Raw genomic sequence first — 17,024 nt, 5'->3', positions numbered from 1 at the left:
AATAAATATTCCAGGTATGGGTATGATAGATCAGTAGACACTGTGCACCGCATACATTTAAATTAATAGCAAATATGGTAAAAGAGATCTCTTTCACATATTTGCATGCTTCACATTTGACTTGTAAAAAAATATGACCAGGCTCTCTTGTGTCTGACCTGTGGTTTCTCTGGTGCAGCCTCATTGACTTTAGACAGGAGGCTCTCCAACTGGGGCCGGTGGCCCATCAGCTGGTGGTAGACCCGGTCAGCTTTGTCCAGCAGGGTGTTGATATTGGTCACAGCCTGCAGGAAAATAATACATTAAAGATTAAGAGATGCAGAGTGAAGAATAGCACATTGTGATGCAGATTTACTTCCTCAGCAAAAAATTGGGACAGAATTTAAGTTATGCTATGCAAGCTCATTTTTATAAATGGCATCCCGCCTTCCTAGTCACACAAAAGTGTCTGCCTACCTTTTTCCTGTCCTCCTCATTCTCAATGGGATCCACAGCACAGCAAGGTTTGGCATATAGCATAAAGTCAAATCTGGCATATTTGCAGAAACCGCAGGCATTGCACAGGAAGGGGTCTTTTTCATCGTAGTTGATAGACCTAATAGACAATAAACACCAATTTAAAATACAATCGAACTCAAAGACTCCAATCAATTCCACACTTTCCTCAATTTTTCAGACCAGCAGAGGAAACCTGCTGCTTACCTGCACTTGTGGCACTGATACACATTCTCACCGCAGTTGCCACACACCCCAGGGTTGGCGGGCACAGAGGCACTGCAGCGTGGGCACTGCAGCGTCTCGGTGGAGGCCTGGTAGTTCTCGTAAAAATCGGAGAACTCGATCATCAGGTTGGATGCAACGATGGGTAAAGGAAGGTCGATCTTCACCTCGGTTTGTCCTGGGGTCAGCTGAACTTTCTTAGCTTTGTGCCAACGAGCAGGCCTAAAAACAGAGTTAATTTGAAAGCTTTTACTTCATACGGTCAAGTGAGAGAGCAACTGTGGCAAGTGGCTACCAACTAAACTTTTAACGTACTTGTTCTTCAGCTCCACAATAGCCTGTACAGTCCTGTTGTTATAGTAGAGGTTGATGGTGCGGACCATTTTGGTGCGTTTGAGGTCACCGATTTTCACTGTGACTTTGCTGATGGTGTGGCTGCCAATGAGCTTGACAACCTGCTGTGTTGTGGTGTAACGGGTGTCCACTTTGATCGATGAAAGTTTTATATTCTGGAGAACACACACACACACAAGACAATGTTTAAAACAATAGTAGACTGTTACAAAGCAGGGTCTTACAAAGGCCCTGTGGCAAGTATTTGTAGTTCGCCATGGAACGTACCCAATGCAAAAACCATGCAATCTTACAAATGTGTAAAACTCGCACTGGAATTGTATTAGCTAAACATCTTGTGTACTTGGCTGTACTATGGCTAGAGGTTGTGTCCATTTAGTGAAGTTGTGTTGTACATACTGAGAAGGGAACTTCTGGATTGTTGCACACCAAGCAGGGGTCACTCTCCAGGAAAAATCCATCAAACTCCACTAAACCAGACAGAGTGCTGCAGGAGAAAACATAAAATCATTGTTTGTGCTACTCAAAATTGCATTCTCCTTGCGACCAGATAGCATGTGTGTGTAGACCTACTTGTAGATGTTCGAGTTGGGGTGATTCGTCAGGATATGGTTCTGTAACCTCAGGATTTCCACAGCTTTCTGGGAATACTCCTTCAGCTGTAACACAAAACAAACATTTTAAATTTTATTTTACACACTTTGCAGAATTCTCATTGCCATGACTATGTTTTGCTGAAGAAGGCTTAGATATCCAGGATAAGAACTCTGAACGATACATAATGGACTCAGTCTAACTCTTAACCACAAGATCATTATCATGAAAAGTCTTGACTGTACTGTGAACAAAATTATTATTGGGACAAATAGGAAGGGACTACACCGCCATGCAAGGACTCAAATCCCACATCAGGCTCACAAACATTCGGCAAAATGACAAACACCAAGAGATATAGTTCCAAAGTCAGATTTTATGATCCAAACTCATGACATTGACTTTACAAAAAGAATAGTGCAGCCATAGCTTGTGATTGCTTCAAACAGACCTTTTTCTCTGTCTGAGGGGTTTTGAGTGAGAAGTATCCAAGAAGGTCGACAAACTGGGCAGCTTTGCGGCCATACGCAGGCAGCTCAGGCCAGATGGCCCAAGTCAGTTCCAGAAGCAGCTCCTGCTGAGATTTACTGGAGTTCCTACAGAGAGATTCACATGTCAAGGATGGATTTTCACCATTTAGTAATAAATGTATGCTTTTCTTCATTGGCGCTATAACTTAATGTTCATTCACATTAGTCTAAAATGTGGTTGAGTCAGTCTAAATGTAAAAGGAAGGATTTAAAAGAGGCTGTCTTGTGTAAACTAGGCTCGCTTTGGGTTTTAGTTTGGGACTACATTATTTTATCTATGTCTCAATGTGTTAGATATCTATCGTACCTGTAAATATGAAGTGCCAAGCAGTGGGCTTGCCAGCGCACAGCAGATGAGTTTGACTCCAGCAGGAAGCAACGCAAGAACTGGATCAGTGTCTCCTTGTCTGCAAACTTGTTAAGCTGACTGACCAAAGCCATACACAGCTGATCCTCCTGGCTGCCAACTCCATCACCTGTGGACAAACCACAAAGATACAACACATGAAGACACAAGCACTTATTATACATTATGTATATCCAAATATACTGTGCAGGTTCATTGGGTGGTTAAAGCATATTCCAGCAGTTAATGTGTGTTAAACAAGAAGAGCTAGAATATAGTTTGAGGAAGTACGTCGTTGCCTCACCCTCTTTGTCTTTCTCTTTGTCCTCTTTTTTGCTCTTTTTACTGGAGGACTTGCTCTGAGAGGACTGAGAACCTCCTGCCTGTCCAGCACTACTGGAGCCTCCTCCCGAGAATGATGAAGAGGATGAAGAAGAGTTGGCTAGCACCTTACTACCACACAGGGCACAGGAGAGCAGTTGCAAAAGTACTGGGGAAACTCCCTCATCCACGAGGAAGCTGACCTGGAGCAGGAAGTACAACACAGCTGGACAGAGAAGAGAAACAGATAAGAAGAGGGAAAAGAGACAAACTATGTAAAACCTACAAAGGTTGGATTCCAGTCAAAAAATGATCTGAAACAACTTACAGTCATCCTTCATGCAGAACTTCTGCCAGTTGATCGTCCTCTGAGTGGCTATTTCAGCACAAGCTTTCAGATGTTCCATCTGCACCAAGAGAAGTAAGTTACACTCAAGCACAGAAAGTAAAAAAAGAAAGAAAAGTCAATCCTTTGTATGAGTAGACTTCATGACTGTTCAGAGGACACTCACCAGATTGATGAGTGTGTCATACTGTAGAGCTGAGCCAGATGTGGCAGTGACCACACCAGCTCGGAGGAAGATGCCCTGCTCCTCCAGGAGCTTCTTGATGCTGCGCACATGGGAGTCAAGAGTGTGCAGATCCCGCAGCTGACGATATTTTTCCTTTGAGCCGCAGATGAACAACAGCAGCTTTCTGACCTGTCTCCTGACGAATGGTGTCTGTTGAATCATCAGATACTGAGCAGAAAAGGGAGACAGAATTAAGGGGTTGTATCTCTATATTTTGTGTAGACAGAGGTTGAAAAGGAAAATCAAATACATAATACACTCAATTCATGAACCCTTACCTCAGACAGATGGTAGAACCAGGAATGGTCAAAGACAGGAGGCGGGATACGTGGGTTGGTGTCAGCAATCTTCTTGATCTGATACGGCAGCCGGAGCACCATTTCAGTCAACAGCTGGGAGTAGGCTTCAAACACATCAGCAGCGTGTCCCTGATGGTAGGAGCAACAGAGTCAGCTCACATTAATAGTCCTTGCGCAAAAATAACTTCATCAAGTTTTACACAAAGGTCTGGTACCTTGACATATTGGCGCAGGAAGAAAGGACTCATGTCTGGAGGAGAGGCAGCTGTGTGTGGGCGGAGTAGCTGGCTGGTGGTCGCAGGCTCTTCTTCACCCTGTTGGCTCTTCCAGAACTCCAGGAGTGATTTGAGCACGTGGAGACAGTAGTCAATAGCACCAAGGCTGAGCAAGGCCGTCGCTGTGGCGTTGGAAATAAGCGAGGAAGACTGGAAGAGAGAAAGAGCGTGCACCTACCATGTAGTACAATATTCAAGCAACTTAGTTTTGAGCAATCATGAAGTTGTTCATTTAGAAATTCAGTCACATAGAAAATTATAAGTGAGGTATAGAAGTACCTTCTAAGGGTACTTTGAGGTGGCTTTGAACTAACATGGGTGTTCTACTTGTGTTAAGATTGAATACATTTGAATAAGATGCCTCCTACATTTCTTTATGTACTTGTACTACTTTATTTCAATAGACATTTAACTGAGTGAAATCAGTAAGAACTTAATTAAGAGAAAAAAAAGGGTATGTACCTCAGAAGAGGATTTGGAGCCAGACTTGGTTCGAGACATGAAGACGCTGAGCAGTCTCATGATGACCAGGTGAACTTCATTGATGGAGCTACGCTCATTCTTCTTAGAAACGTCCTGCAGAGGAAATAATATGGATTAAGTAAAACAAAGACACACTAAATCAGATTCATCACAAGGAGACTGTGGTTACCTTCTTGTGCATGCAAAGCTCAGCAATGAGCTGTGACAGTAGGTCATCCAAGGCACCCTTGTCCTTTTCATCCTCGCCATCAAGGTCAGAGGTTAACATGAGGATAACCTGCATGTAAGGGATGGCTTGGACTCCACCAACATTATGGAGCTGAGAAAGGTGCTGAAGCAAGCGCTCCAGTAGCATTAGACGAACCATATGTAGCCTAAAAAATAAAATAAAAAACACAAAAAACATTTTTACTTACGCAACTGGGAAAACAATATGGTATTTTTGTTTTGATAAAAAAAACAAAAAAAATATCCTCAAAAGCAAATGTATTCCCAATTCTCTTTCCTCCCCATGGTCATGACCATGGATGGAAGAGAGCTAGGGTCTTTACAGGCAGATGTGTGTTGTCAGCAGAGCTTAAACTTCAGCCTATCGACTGGATATAAACTCATACTTTGCATTCGGGATGTCTGACCTGTTGCTTATGTGAATGTCTCCCTCGGTCTCTCCTTCTCCCTCTGAGCCCTCGCCTTCCTGCTGAGCTGTGGTGGTGCTGATAGCTCCAGTGCTGGAGCTCACACTGCCTGGACCCGCAGGGTGGCCCTCCACTGTTGTGTCACCATATGCACTACTGCGTCCTGACACTGTACACAACACACACACACACACACACACACACACACACACACACACACACACACACACACAACTGTAACTAAGCAAACTGGAAACATGGTAATATATAAGTGTTAAGGTTGTATTTTTTAAATGAAAGTCATATGTGCTTCTTAATTTTAAATGCAGGTCTTTAATGAGTAACATCATAGGTTATGATAACCTTATAGCATGTATAACAATCTCAAAACAATAGTATCTATATTTGTTTGTGTTCTGAAATCACTCACCACTGTGCTCCCCCGCTACAGAGTCGATTGCAGAGCCTCCACTCTCTGAGCCCACACTGCCGCCATGCTCAGCTGGGGAGGTCCGCAGTGTGGAGCCGTCGGTAGCAGCTGTGCTGCCCTCATCATCTGATGCTGGGGCTGAAATCACAGCAATAGCTGGAACAGTAAATATACCGCAGTCATCTGGCCCGGATAAACAATTATAGTTTGAATTGTGCACCAACAATGTGCAAAGCATGCAGTATATTCAATGTTCTTCAAACTGACATTCATGTTTTTTTCTTACATAGAACCTATTGGGGGCAATACTCCCTACTTGAGCAAACGAGTCATGACGTGAGGATAAACAACTGTTGGAATTCAAAAATACTGAACTAAGACCACAAGATGTGCCACAGATTAGATCATGAGCCTCAAGATTGAATATTATCAATGGTCACGAAACACACACTGACGATTTGGGAAAATGTCATGAATTTCTTTTTTTGAGATTTTGAAATTGACTCGCCACTGTGACCTTGCAGATATGAAAACCTAGCTTCCTGCTGATCACACACTATCAAAGAGGTGTTTTTTTTTGTTTGTTTTTTTTTACCTGACGCAGTGGTGTCTGAAAGGGTGCCAGCATCCAGTGAAGAGGAGCTTGGGGCCTGGCCAGACAGGCCAAGGCTCTGAAGGCCAAGGGCACTGCTGCTACTGCCTAAAAATGTGAAAGAAATATGTACTACGTTATATACTACATTAGCAGCACAAAAGTATTGCTCTCCTAGAGTGACGCTTCACCTGATAAAGATTTGGTCAACCATTTAAGGTAAACAATGACCTAATGCCAAAGTTGGTTAATATGGAAGGGAAAACATTACTTTGCAGAGTAGAAAATTCAGGTAATTCCTATTCATGACAATAAGGTTAACTAATGTCCCAAACAGTGTTTTTTTAATTTTAATTTTTATTCAGTTGTAGGAGGGTTTCAATACCTGCAAGTGTCACTTTTGTGACAAGTGTTACATCTATAGTAAACTCAAAATGATTTTTTTGTTTTGCTAAAAAGTGTTAATTGTGTTGGTGGTATTAACTTTCACAATCCCTATTAACTGCTCAGTGCTTCCCAGTTGTCCTTAAGCCACATTTTTAGGTTCAAACAACTCGTTTCTGGACAGTTGAGAAGTCTTTCATCACAGATAGGGAGAGTGTCTAAATGCCTTATTGGACACCCGAGCTCGGTTACCACAGAAAGATTGCTTTATTTATATTACGGCAACTTACCTTGTTGATCCTGCTGAAGGCTGAGCGCAATGGCCAGCTCGACCATAGTTTCATCATCTGCATCGGGAGGGATGTCCAGCATGGGCGGGAAACCTTCGGCTCCAGCCAGCAGAGCCTCCAAAGGGGACGGATTTCCATTGTTGAGATTCTCTGACGTCTCTAGGACCATGGACTCTGACTGAAGAGACGTGAAAACAAAAAGTGTTATTTATTTATTTCTTGAACATGCATCTTTTCTACCGCAATCAGTGGATGTTCCATTTCCCTTTGTGGGGCGACTTTATTAGAGGTCTTTATGATGTGCAAACAAGTTATACTTTGTAGAAGAAAACCATTCGATCATGTTAGATATCATTGACAGCAGAACACAACCGTGATCTTACTATGTGATATACGGTCAGTCAATAATTACTGTATTCCGGTTTGTGTTGTTGATAAATCAAGCTAAAACATAACCAAACCATGTGTATTATCTGGTTCGTTGTTATTGACGAAAAGCAGGGTCATTCAGATCAGGTCTATTATCTTATATATCAAATTATTTATTATTTTTGTGTGCAGGGTGCAGAAGCTTGCAGCGTTAACAATAAAGTGATGGCAACTATAACCCACAGACTTTATTTGCTCTGTTTGCTTACCACCATCTCAAAGTCGCCATGGTCCACTTCACTCTGCTCCTGACTCTCCCGTCTCCCCTCTTCTCCTCCAGTCAGCGCTGATGACTGCATTTTGTCGTCTGCATCATCGTCATCATCATCATCCTTGTCTCCTGATAAAAGAAATCCACCAACAAGTTTTACAGAACTGAATCAATTTGTCATGAAGTCTCAACAGAGATTTGCATTATTTGCTTAGACATTCAGTTTGTTTTATGTACACAAAGCATGTACAGTATATAAACAGAGGCTTTGTATGAAAAGCTTGTGAAACCCTACCCATAGGCGTGTTGGAGCGTGGGGGAGATGGAAGGGTCACATGTCGCCGTTTGTTTCTTGGTCGCAGCACTCTGATCAGAGCCTGCTTACATGCAAAGCTTACAGATGTGTCCTGAAATCAAATCCAGAACGGTTACTTAAAGACAGCCTGTCTATACTGCTTTTAAATACAGTATTCCATGTAACAGTTCCTATCTGAACTGCACATGATATCCTTCAAATCCTGATTATAAAAAACACTATACATCAGTTAGTAATTAAAATGTTACATGATAATGGAACATTATAAGTGCTATACTTACTGGGCACAGTAACATTTGCATGTAGATTTTGGAGGCTACATTGATGTAATCCAGTTCACATGTGCAGTATGCATGGATGATGTCAATCAAGGCATTTACTGTTGCTTCCACATGAGTTAGGCCTTAGTTAGAGGAACAGAAAAACATTCACACGTTCAGAGCCTTGTTTTAAAGCATGTGGACGGCACCACAATCTAATTATTACTTAGAAACTGTATAGATTATGAATACAAATGTAAATGTTCTATATAACATTAAAATGTGAGTCGACAACTAGTAATTTTCAAGATCACATTAGTCATTAAGATTATCTATATATTTCTTATACCGAGTCATTGTACTTGCAAAAGGTTGGGGTGTCAACGTTTGAACTTACCAGGCAGGCAAGCAGGAGCCAGAAAGGCGTTCTTTGGTTTTAGGGCATGGAGCTTCCAGAAGTTGTTCATCAGCTGTGTGATGAAATTAGAGCTTTCCCCCTCCACATGTTTTTGCCCATCGTCTGTCATTTCTTGGTTGAGAAGAGACGAACATAAATTATTTTTAATTGAAACCTTTAGGTTATTTAGCTCATTCAAACTAGCCGTTGCAGCTGTTAAGGAGAACATTGAGACAGTATCTGCTAATCATAAACTCATGATAACAGAAAGTGCAATTATGTAACCATATAAATACTTTACACAGATTGCTATTCCCTAGCCTTGGGCAACATTTGTCACCAGCAGAATAGCCCCTTACCAGAGTCATGGTGTAATGACTTTGTTTCTGTGAAATGCACAAGGTTGTTGGGTCTCATGATGGCAATGGAGCGGGCCGTGATCACGAGTCTCTGGAATACATCAGGGTCGAGGTCCCTCCCCTCACGGCTGCTGCTATTCAGACACTGCACCGCGTTACTCAACAGGGACTGGTCCTGATGAGGGAGGCATAGTGTTTGTATGTGTTGTATTCTTCAGAAGTAATGTAGAAGATGAGCACAACATTTAACACCCAAAAGTACTTAAGCGCTTAGAATTCAGCTTCTAATATTATTCTGCACCTCTGAAATGTATACAATTAATATATTAACTGTTTATAAATGGTAAACAAGCACTAACTTTTTTTCTGCACTGCTGACACACATTTCCTTAAAACATGTCTAACAATTATGGTGGCTTACTTCCTTAATACAGGCCATGGAGAACCGCTCACAAATTATTTTCATCTTTTACTGATAGCAATTTGAATTGATTAATTAATTTCACTACATTTTTGGGGCTAATGATGATCAAAGTATTATTGATAGAGTATACAACATGTTGGACACACTTCTACACCATGTGTAAGAATGTTGCTATGGTATTTGTCTGACACATTGGATTGTTTCTTTTACCTTGTGGGTGTGGTAGGCAGTTCGACTGGTGTGCAAGCTGGCAAGAAGTCCCTTGGTCTGCTGCTGCACACCTGCAGGGGTCGGCATGGACAGGAGTAGAGTGGCCAACTCCAGTGCTGCAACCTTATTCTTCTCCTACAGAAAGACATGTGGTCAACAATGCTCCCAAAGATGAGCAAATTTAACAAAGCATGTCATTACCTTTAAAAGGCAACAAAGAAACATATCTTCATCAGTTTACCTTTTCACTGGAGGAACCTACTGCAAAGCAGCTTTCCAATGCCTCAAGGGAGCCGACTACCAACCTGAAATTAAGAAAGAAGATCAACACTGCTCCTAATGCAGTTTTTGCCTTAAATCAGCCAATTGAACAGAAAAAAAGCAATTCTGAACCTGCTGCAGTCTGTGCTGATCTAAATGCCAAAACAACATTGAATGTTGTCAGAAAAAAATATGTTTTGTTGTTGTACAAGTGTGGAGATGGTGCATGGCATGTTCACAGTCTCAGGCATGGACACACAAACTAGCACACATGCACAATGCCATACAAACAAGCAGAGAAAAGGCAGTTACTAACCGGTCCAAGGTTGATAAGGACTCAGTTTCACAACTTTACATTGTATTTTTGGGAGCAAAAGAAAAAGAACAAAAAAAAAGTGTGAGGATCACAGAAAGAAACAAGTGAAATTAAATGATTCATTGAACAAAAGAGAAGCATGCAAGAAAAGATGACATCACGATAGCCATGCACTAGATACTCTGAAGAGAACCCAACCCCTGTTGTTAAAACTACAAAGATGGACTCATGAAGGGTAAAGATATGCTAGAAGTGGGCCATATGGATACAATCTATCACATCTATCACAGTATTTAAATATGTATATTTACATCATCTATTAGTATTATGATAAATTCATGGAAACCAACTGAGAAACTGTTTATAGATAAAATAACCAAAGGAATGTTTAGTCTAATCCAACTAAATAATACCTGTACTTAGCACACTGAAACAAAAAAATCATATACAATGTTATAATAAACAATGCTGCTTATTGATTTGCCCACAGGTATTAAAAATCTATGGCAAAATCTGACGCTGTCGATAAAAGGTAGTTGAACATAAAATAAAGCATTCAAAAGTCAAAGAGACGGTAACGCTATCTCATCAGATCATAAGTGTGGCTATCAGGAATACATGTGGTTGAGAAGGGTAAATGCCAACTTGCGCTGACCTTATAAACCCTAAGTGGAAAGCTCATACCTCTCCAGCACAGTGCCGTTGGTGGTGGTTGGGGTAGCTATGTCTCCATCAGAGGTGCCATTGCCCTGGTTGAGGTTGGGACTGCAGACATTGTTAACTGAAGCAGAGGAGAAGTCCTCTGGTGGATCCTCAGGCCAGCCAAACTGCTCCTTGGTTTTACCGTAGATCTTGATTGAGTCGAGCATGGTGACTCCAGCTGGGTCAACAGATGCTCCAACTTTAAGAGCAGGAAGATGAAACCGCATCAGAAAATTGTTGCTAAACATTCTGCAGCAAATTCAATGTCTGCTTGGAGGTTAGCTAATGCAATAAATGCATACGGTTATAATTATCTAGTTCTTCTGCAAGTTCAAAGATTGGTCCTTTTGGACCAAAAATAAACTGCCATCTTGAAGGAACAGCGCTATAATACTACGGGGCGTTTTCACAAAGAATTGGTTGCGGGTACTGAATTCTTGCTGCACACGCCCATAAAATGCAATTTGCCTTTTTTTGCATCCGATTGCAATTATCTATGTGGCAAAACAAATTAAACATTTCAGACTAGGCTAAAGGCCCTGACCGATGGCGAGAAAATTAAACCCGACAGAGATACATAAAGTAATAAAAAAATGTCAGCTTTCACTAGAGCCCTGAGGACCGATTGGTACTGAAAGGTTGGAACACAGAATTGTGACACAAAAAACATTACAATTTGGAATTCACAGTGTGGCGTGCTTTTAGTGTTACTTTTTTGTTAAATCCTGTAACTTACATCAAGAAGCGAAATAAATGACATGATTTATATTTTATATACGTTATAAAAATGAATGGATAGTGGTGAGGTTATCTGAAACAAGTAGATTAAATCATCATTGCTCATTCTTGCTCTTACTAAAGATGGACAGCTTCTTGTCCGCCTGCAGGGCCTCCTCTCTGATGAAGGGAAAGTCAAACCACCGGGCTCTCGTCAGGTTTATCTGCATGGTGCGGCCAAAGACCTCCACATATGAAGGAGCTCTCTCGATGGCTTGGGTGCCCAACTGCACCCGCATGCCCGTCATCACCATTGAGCTGTTATTGTTGACCGCTTCCACAGTGAATCCTCCAGGCTAGGAGAAAACAACCAGAATCACAACATTTGTTGTTGTTTACGCAATTTGTCTATTCGTCAAACCGTACAGCTACAGTACAAACAGTATATATGACCTCAGGCTGTATTAGCAAAAAAACTCCTTTGTATGCAGGTTCACCTTATCATCATGCAGGTTCGACTTATCATTCACTCATTCACACACTAATAGGAGAGGCTAAGGTTCCACCTGCCCATCAGGAGTAGCTAACGTTCATACACCGTAGGCACAGCTGCCCAAGGACACATCAAAATGGGCGAGCAGAGCCGGGGATCGAACCGCCGATCCTCTGATTGAAGGACGACCCTGCTCACCAGTGAGCCACAGTCGCCCCCACACATACAGTACAAAAGGAGTACTTTTGAACCTATACTAGAAGAAATATTTAAGTGAGCCCATTAACAACAGTGCATACAAAAAGCTGTTAAGCCAGCACAGTTTGTTGGTATAATCCTTTAACCACTACTATTTATGTTTTGCTTTTACAGTAAAAAGGAATACAACAATCAATAACAATATTCCTTCATTACATAAGGAAAAAAAGCCCAGCAGTGTCTTTTCTAACAGAATCATTCTATTAAACTGTCCCTACCTTTGTGTTGGCCACATACATCCCAGTGGAGTTGAGCCGGTGTTTGATCTGCTGTCCATTGTAGACCTGCAGCAAGTCATTGCCACAAAACTCCACCTCTGTCAGCTGCTGGTTGTGTTCAAAGAAGTCCACTGGGAAAGTCACCTGACTGGAGGTCCGAGTGGCTAAAAATAAAATCCTTGCATTACAACATGACATTTTTTCCAGGCACACAGCTCTGTGCAAGTTAACATTTTCTGGCAAACACAATCCCTCACTTTTGTTTTTGAGCAAGCGATTTATGCCGACTGGTTTACTGTGTACACTGAGAAGGTACTAAATGTGTTTCCAGAATTTTTTGGGAAAATTGCCATGGCATTTTGGCAAAACCAGCTATTGTCTGGTGTGATGATAATGTTTTTATGCTCAGACTTCAGACCTATGTAACATGAATGTTGGAATCCATTTGCTTAATTTTCTGGTGATGAAAAAATAATTGCACTTTACTCACTAGTGGCAGCAGCTTTGCGCTTGCGGACCGGCTTCATGATACTAATGCCACAGCTGGGCTGCAGTGAGGGCTGGAGCCAGTAAGAGGTGTTGTCCACATTGGCCATGTAGATTCGCAGGCTTCCATCCTCACAGAGAAGAATCATGGTCGTACGCTGCTGCTCATTGCTGGCAGTGTGTCGGATAGCTACCATATCTTGAATCTGGGGAAAAGATTAATATAATTCATGTTAACCTTAACAAAGGGTTATATATATATATATATATATATATATATATATATATATATATATATATATATATATATATATCCATCAGAATATATTTATCAGAATGAACAAAAGCTTTCTATACAGATCTGTTCATACTTCAATGCATACACAGACTTGCTTGCGGATAGGGGATACATGCACTACAATCAGGGGTCTGCGTATGCAGATGAGTTCTACACATGCACTAGAAAACCAGATGGCAAACACTTTGGCAACCGTCTTTGTTGTCTTTGGCTGAATAACTGATCAAAACTTAAAAGGGTTTGTGCTGCTACTTGACAATGAGACACAGAAAGGGGATAGAGTACATTAGCACAAGAGACGAGAAGCACATGCTTTTCAGCGCACTTTTAGAGAGTTTACTTTCTTCTTACCATTTTAAACACTAGTCTTCCTTTTTCTATTTTAGCCACCATTTCACAGTTGATAATTACGTATTTAAAATGTGTCCCAGTTTATTTCCTGTTGCAGTGGATGTGAATTCTATCAGCTGACAGGAAGTAAACATGCACCCAAGCATAGCAATGCAATTCTGTCTATATGTCGCTGTTTCTGATAGAAGAGTAGTTCTAGTGTCTCTTCCACGTCAGTACAGTAAGTGGCCCGTACCTTAGCTTTTGCTGGCAGAGTTTTAATCTCTTGGATGAGGAAAGTGTCTGGCTTGATCATGATGACAAGCGGTATGCCAGTTGTCTGCTGCACACAGCACACCAAGCCGGGGTGGTTCATGACCTCAGACCACTGGCACAGAGCAGGTGATATCTTACTGCTGCTGCCATTAGACCTAAAGAAGGCGGGAGGACGAGAGAGATGGAGACAGTTAGCTCGTCCAGGTACCCATTACATTTGAAAGACCCAGTGCAATGGTAGATGCAAGTGAAGAGACCGTATATATTGTGGAAGAAGCATTACCCTTTGACATTGATGGTGAAGAGCCTCTGCACTTCGGTGGTGCTGCGGCTTATTGTGGCAGCAAATGACTTTCCCTGGCTGTAGCTGAAGAAAAGCATCTGAAGCACGTGGGAGTAATAGGCGGACACACCACCGCCGGCTACCTGCCCGTTGCTATCCTGGAGTCACACAGAGAGAATTTTTTCTCAATATTGCTTTCTGCCAGTCAACATTTTCAAGAAACCTCACACATTGAGTTGAGGTTTTGTGTTAACATGTAATCAATCAAATGTTCCAAAATATGAGAGCAGGAATGCACCGTAGGGCTTGAATATGTGTAAATCTTTTAAACAAAAATCATACATTTGACGACATAGCACATTTTTGTGGGAATAATTCCACTGCATAAGTATACGTCCTGCTTACCTTTAAGTCTTCGTGGTTTATCTCCAATACATTGGTGACATAGAAAGGGCCATGTTGGGCACTGCTGGATTCGTCCATGAGCTGGGTGTACATGTACCCTGCTGAAGACATGATGACTATGATGTTCTTGCCCTCCTCATTGAACAGGAAGGTAGCATCGCGGATCTTGGAACTCGGTAGCAGGAAGTAGTACATGGGACTCAAAGCATCCACTGACAAGTCATAAATCTGTTTGGCAAGGGAGACAAATAAAAAAAGTATTATTGGGTGTTTTTACCCTGCAAATAAAAGACACATGTTTAGCTCTTATGAGTGTCATCACCAGTAATAGGTCAATACGCTATTTAAAAAGGTACGTACAGATTGTCTATTCTCTTAATACATACTTTGACAAAGTCAGCAGTGATGATTGCAAGTTCAGTCTGTGAGCCTGGTAACCAAATAGCTTTGATGATGAAGTTGCCCGTTGCCAGTTGAGGGTGCAACACCAGATGGTCTGACACTGAGCCTGTGCTGCTGAAAGTTAGTACATGGCAGTCCTTGGAAGAAGAAGAAGAAAAAAGAAACGACAAAGACAACAGTTAAATACCGAATTCCTTTATAGCAAAAATCTAAAAAAGTACTTGGAAAGCTACTTGTCTAACGTTAGCATTAACAGCTACCGGTACTCTGAATTCTACCACGATTATGATCGAGGGTAATTTGGTTGTGGTTTTCTCTCAAACTCAAAATGCCTACATTTTTATCTATGAGATCAGAAAACCACACAAAACAATCTTAATTTGAGAAGAAGCTGGCTTTCTGACCTTGAGGCCGCACACAGCCAGGTAATCTTCATTACAAGGGTTGCCTGTGAGACTGAGGACAGTGAAAGGGACTGGAGCGGAGGCCAGACGGGTCAGCGTTAGCTTCCTCTTGCTCGAGTCGGCCTGTTTCAGGAGAGTGGACAACTGCAGAACTGTAATCTGTGAAGAGGGAGGGAGAGAGAGAAACAGGTCATCTGGGTTCAAACAAAAAAGAAAATACAAACTGGTGCTGATTAAAATGGCAATTATAACGTGAAAAAATAGAAAATAAACTACTCTAAATGTATTATTTATATTTATTTAAAATCTATCCAATCACAACGGTATGTTGACAGAAACGGTTTTTAAATCAGAACCATTTATTGCCAATTAAGTTTACACATAAGGAATTTGTCCTGGCAGGAGGTGCAAAAACATTTAACGATGAACATCAAACAGAGTGCAATAAAATTATGAATTATTATAAAATGTGATTATTAAAAGTGTTGGCAACGAATGTAATTATCGATTTGTTGTGTCGCGCGACTATTACGCCACTCAATAAGTCGTGGAGATGTTGGAGTATAAAAAAAGCGGAGGTAGAGGAAAGACCATCGGAGCGACCCGTAACGTTGTTCTGAAACGCACGGCGAAGGCAGAGAAATCAGTACGAACAAAGTCAGACCCGGGCATATTACGGGTCACACACGGTGAGGTCAATACAAAATAAATAAACAAGGTGAACGCCATAGATGCCATACAACGGCACTGCTTTTACTTTACTTACAACCAAGTTGGCAACATAACACTTTGTCTGGTGTTATTGGAGACTCTGATGTGAAAGCACGTTTCGTTCTGTAGTTTCTGTCCTCAGTGAGCAGAGGGTGCTGCTGTGAGCCCCTCCACCGCCCCAAAGCACTCACAGGCGGTGAGTGAGAGAGTTCACAGGAGCCTTCGTGCAGCAGTCAGAGGAGACTCACACGCTGCGTCCAGACTGAAAATTAATCGCGCATGCGCAAAGCTGCCGTTGATCCTGACCTGCAGTCTGATACACTATGACAGAGCACTTTAAGTCAGTATCACTTCTGGATTTTGACTGTGTAGTGTAGAGAACAAGTTCTGACGTTCAAACAAATCCTGTTCAAGTTTTCTGATATGTAATTTTCTTTATTTTTTTATAAATTATTAATTGTTCTGACAGCTCAGGTCCCTATAAACAAAATATACATCTTTTTGTGCACTTTATTTAAAAAAAGCCTATATATTTGGCAGATGTAAAGCATACATGTGTATGTTTTTTGTGTTAGTTCATTTTTTTAATTATTACTTTAACAGCTCAGGAATGTTCACGGAGCAGATTTTTTGCACTGTGAATTTGCACTGTCAGTTCTGTTTTTGAATAAAGGGTTGGAAATTAATGCTTTTTTGTCTTTTTCAATCCGATTTATCAGCCATTAATCGGGAAAAAATAATCAACAGATAAATCAATTATTAAAATAATCCATAGTAGATTACTGGTTTATGACACTTACCTTTCCCTTTTCATGGCTGACTGCAAGGTGCTGGCGGCGCCCATGGGGGGACGACAGGACACACATGGCAACACGACGCAAGACATGTGCACTGATGAGTTGCCGTATAGTTTGTCCCTGGTCGCCACTGTAGTTCATCCTCACATTCTCAAAAGCCCCTTCCTGAGAGCCGAGCGTGGGCACCTGAGGAAGGGCACATGAATTTACATACAATTTATGATGGGATTTACAGA

General features: G+C 41.5%; 1 protein-coding gene across 1 annotated transcript in view; it reads right to left on the bottom strand.

The window, feature by feature from the left end:
* The window catches only part of ubr4 (ubiquitin protein ligase E3 component n-recognin 4), a gene marked incomplete at its 5' end in the record, with an annotated part of 54,514 nt that overhangs the window by 12,601 nt on the left and 24,889 nt on the right, over positions 1 to 17,024 (bottom strand). The window contains 36 exons of the mRNA XM_079226088.1: positions 159 to 284; positions 457 to 595; positions 703 to 942; positions 1,036 to 1,229; positions 1,474 to 1,561; positions 1,648 to 1,733; positions 2,120 to 2,264; positions 2,506 to 2,674; positions 2,849 to 3,091; positions 3,194 to 3,272; positions 3,378 to 3,605; positions 3,716 to 3,865; positions 3,952 to 4,161; positions 4,474 to 4,587; positions 4,664 to 4,868; positions 5,130 to 5,298; positions 5,560 to 5,697; positions 6,155 to 6,259; positions 6,826 to 7,003; positions 7,464 to 7,594; positions 7,761 to 7,872; positions 8,063 to 8,184; positions 8,439 to 8,570; positions 8,798 to 8,972; positions 9,432 to 9,566; positions 9,673 to 9,736; positions 10,693 to 10,909; positions 11,567 to 11,783; positions 12,397 to 12,560; positions 12,887 to 13,088; positions 13,767 to 13,941; positions 14,070 to 14,227; positions 14,475 to 14,702; positions 14,861 to 15,013; positions 15,281 to 15,439; positions 16,792 to 16,974. Of these exons, the coding sequence (XP_079082214.1) occupies positions 159 to 284; positions 457 to 595; positions 703 to 942; positions 1,036 to 1,229; positions 1,474 to 1,561; positions 1,648 to 1,733; positions 2,120 to 2,264; positions 2,506 to 2,674; positions 2,849 to 3,091; positions 3,194 to 3,272; positions 3,378 to 3,605; positions 3,716 to 3,865; positions 3,952 to 4,161; positions 4,474 to 4,587; positions 4,664 to 4,868; positions 5,130 to 5,298; positions 5,560 to 5,697; positions 6,155 to 6,259; positions 6,826 to 7,003; positions 7,464 to 7,594; positions 7,761 to 7,872; positions 8,063 to 8,184; positions 8,439 to 8,570; positions 8,798 to 8,972; positions 9,432 to 9,566; positions 9,673 to 9,736; positions 10,693 to 10,909; positions 11,567 to 11,783; positions 12,397 to 12,560; positions 12,887 to 13,088; positions 13,767 to 13,941; positions 14,070 to 14,227; positions 14,475 to 14,702; positions 14,861 to 15,013; positions 15,281 to 15,439; positions 16,792 to 16,974 (5,733 nt within the window). The remainder of the gene's footprint in view (positions 1 to 158; positions 285 to 456; positions 596 to 702; positions 943 to 1,035; positions 1,230 to 1,473; positions 1,562 to 1,647; positions 1,734 to 2,119; positions 2,265 to 2,505; positions 2,675 to 2,848; positions 3,092 to 3,193; positions 3,273 to 3,377; positions 3,606 to 3,715; positions 3,866 to 3,951; positions 4,162 to 4,473; positions 4,588 to 4,663; positions 4,869 to 5,129; positions 5,299 to 5,559; positions 5,698 to 6,154; positions 6,260 to 6,825; positions 7,004 to 7,463; positions 7,595 to 7,760; positions 7,873 to 8,062; positions 8,185 to 8,438; positions 8,571 to 8,797; positions 8,973 to 9,431; positions 9,567 to 9,672; positions 9,737 to 10,692; positions 10,910 to 11,566; positions 11,784 to 12,396; positions 12,561 to 12,886; positions 13,089 to 13,766; positions 13,942 to 14,069; positions 14,228 to 14,474; positions 14,703 to 14,860; positions 15,014 to 15,280; positions 15,440 to 16,791; positions 16,975 to 17,024) is intronic.

The sequence above is a fragment of the Taurulus bubalis genome (assembly GCF_910589615.1).
Source record: "Taurulus bubalis genome assembly, chromosome: 11".
Lineage (NCBI taxonomy): Eukaryota > Metazoa > Chordata > Actinopteri > Perciformes > Cottidae > Taurulus > Taurulus bubalis.
This window is presented reverse-complemented; position numbering and strand designations above follow the sequence as displayed.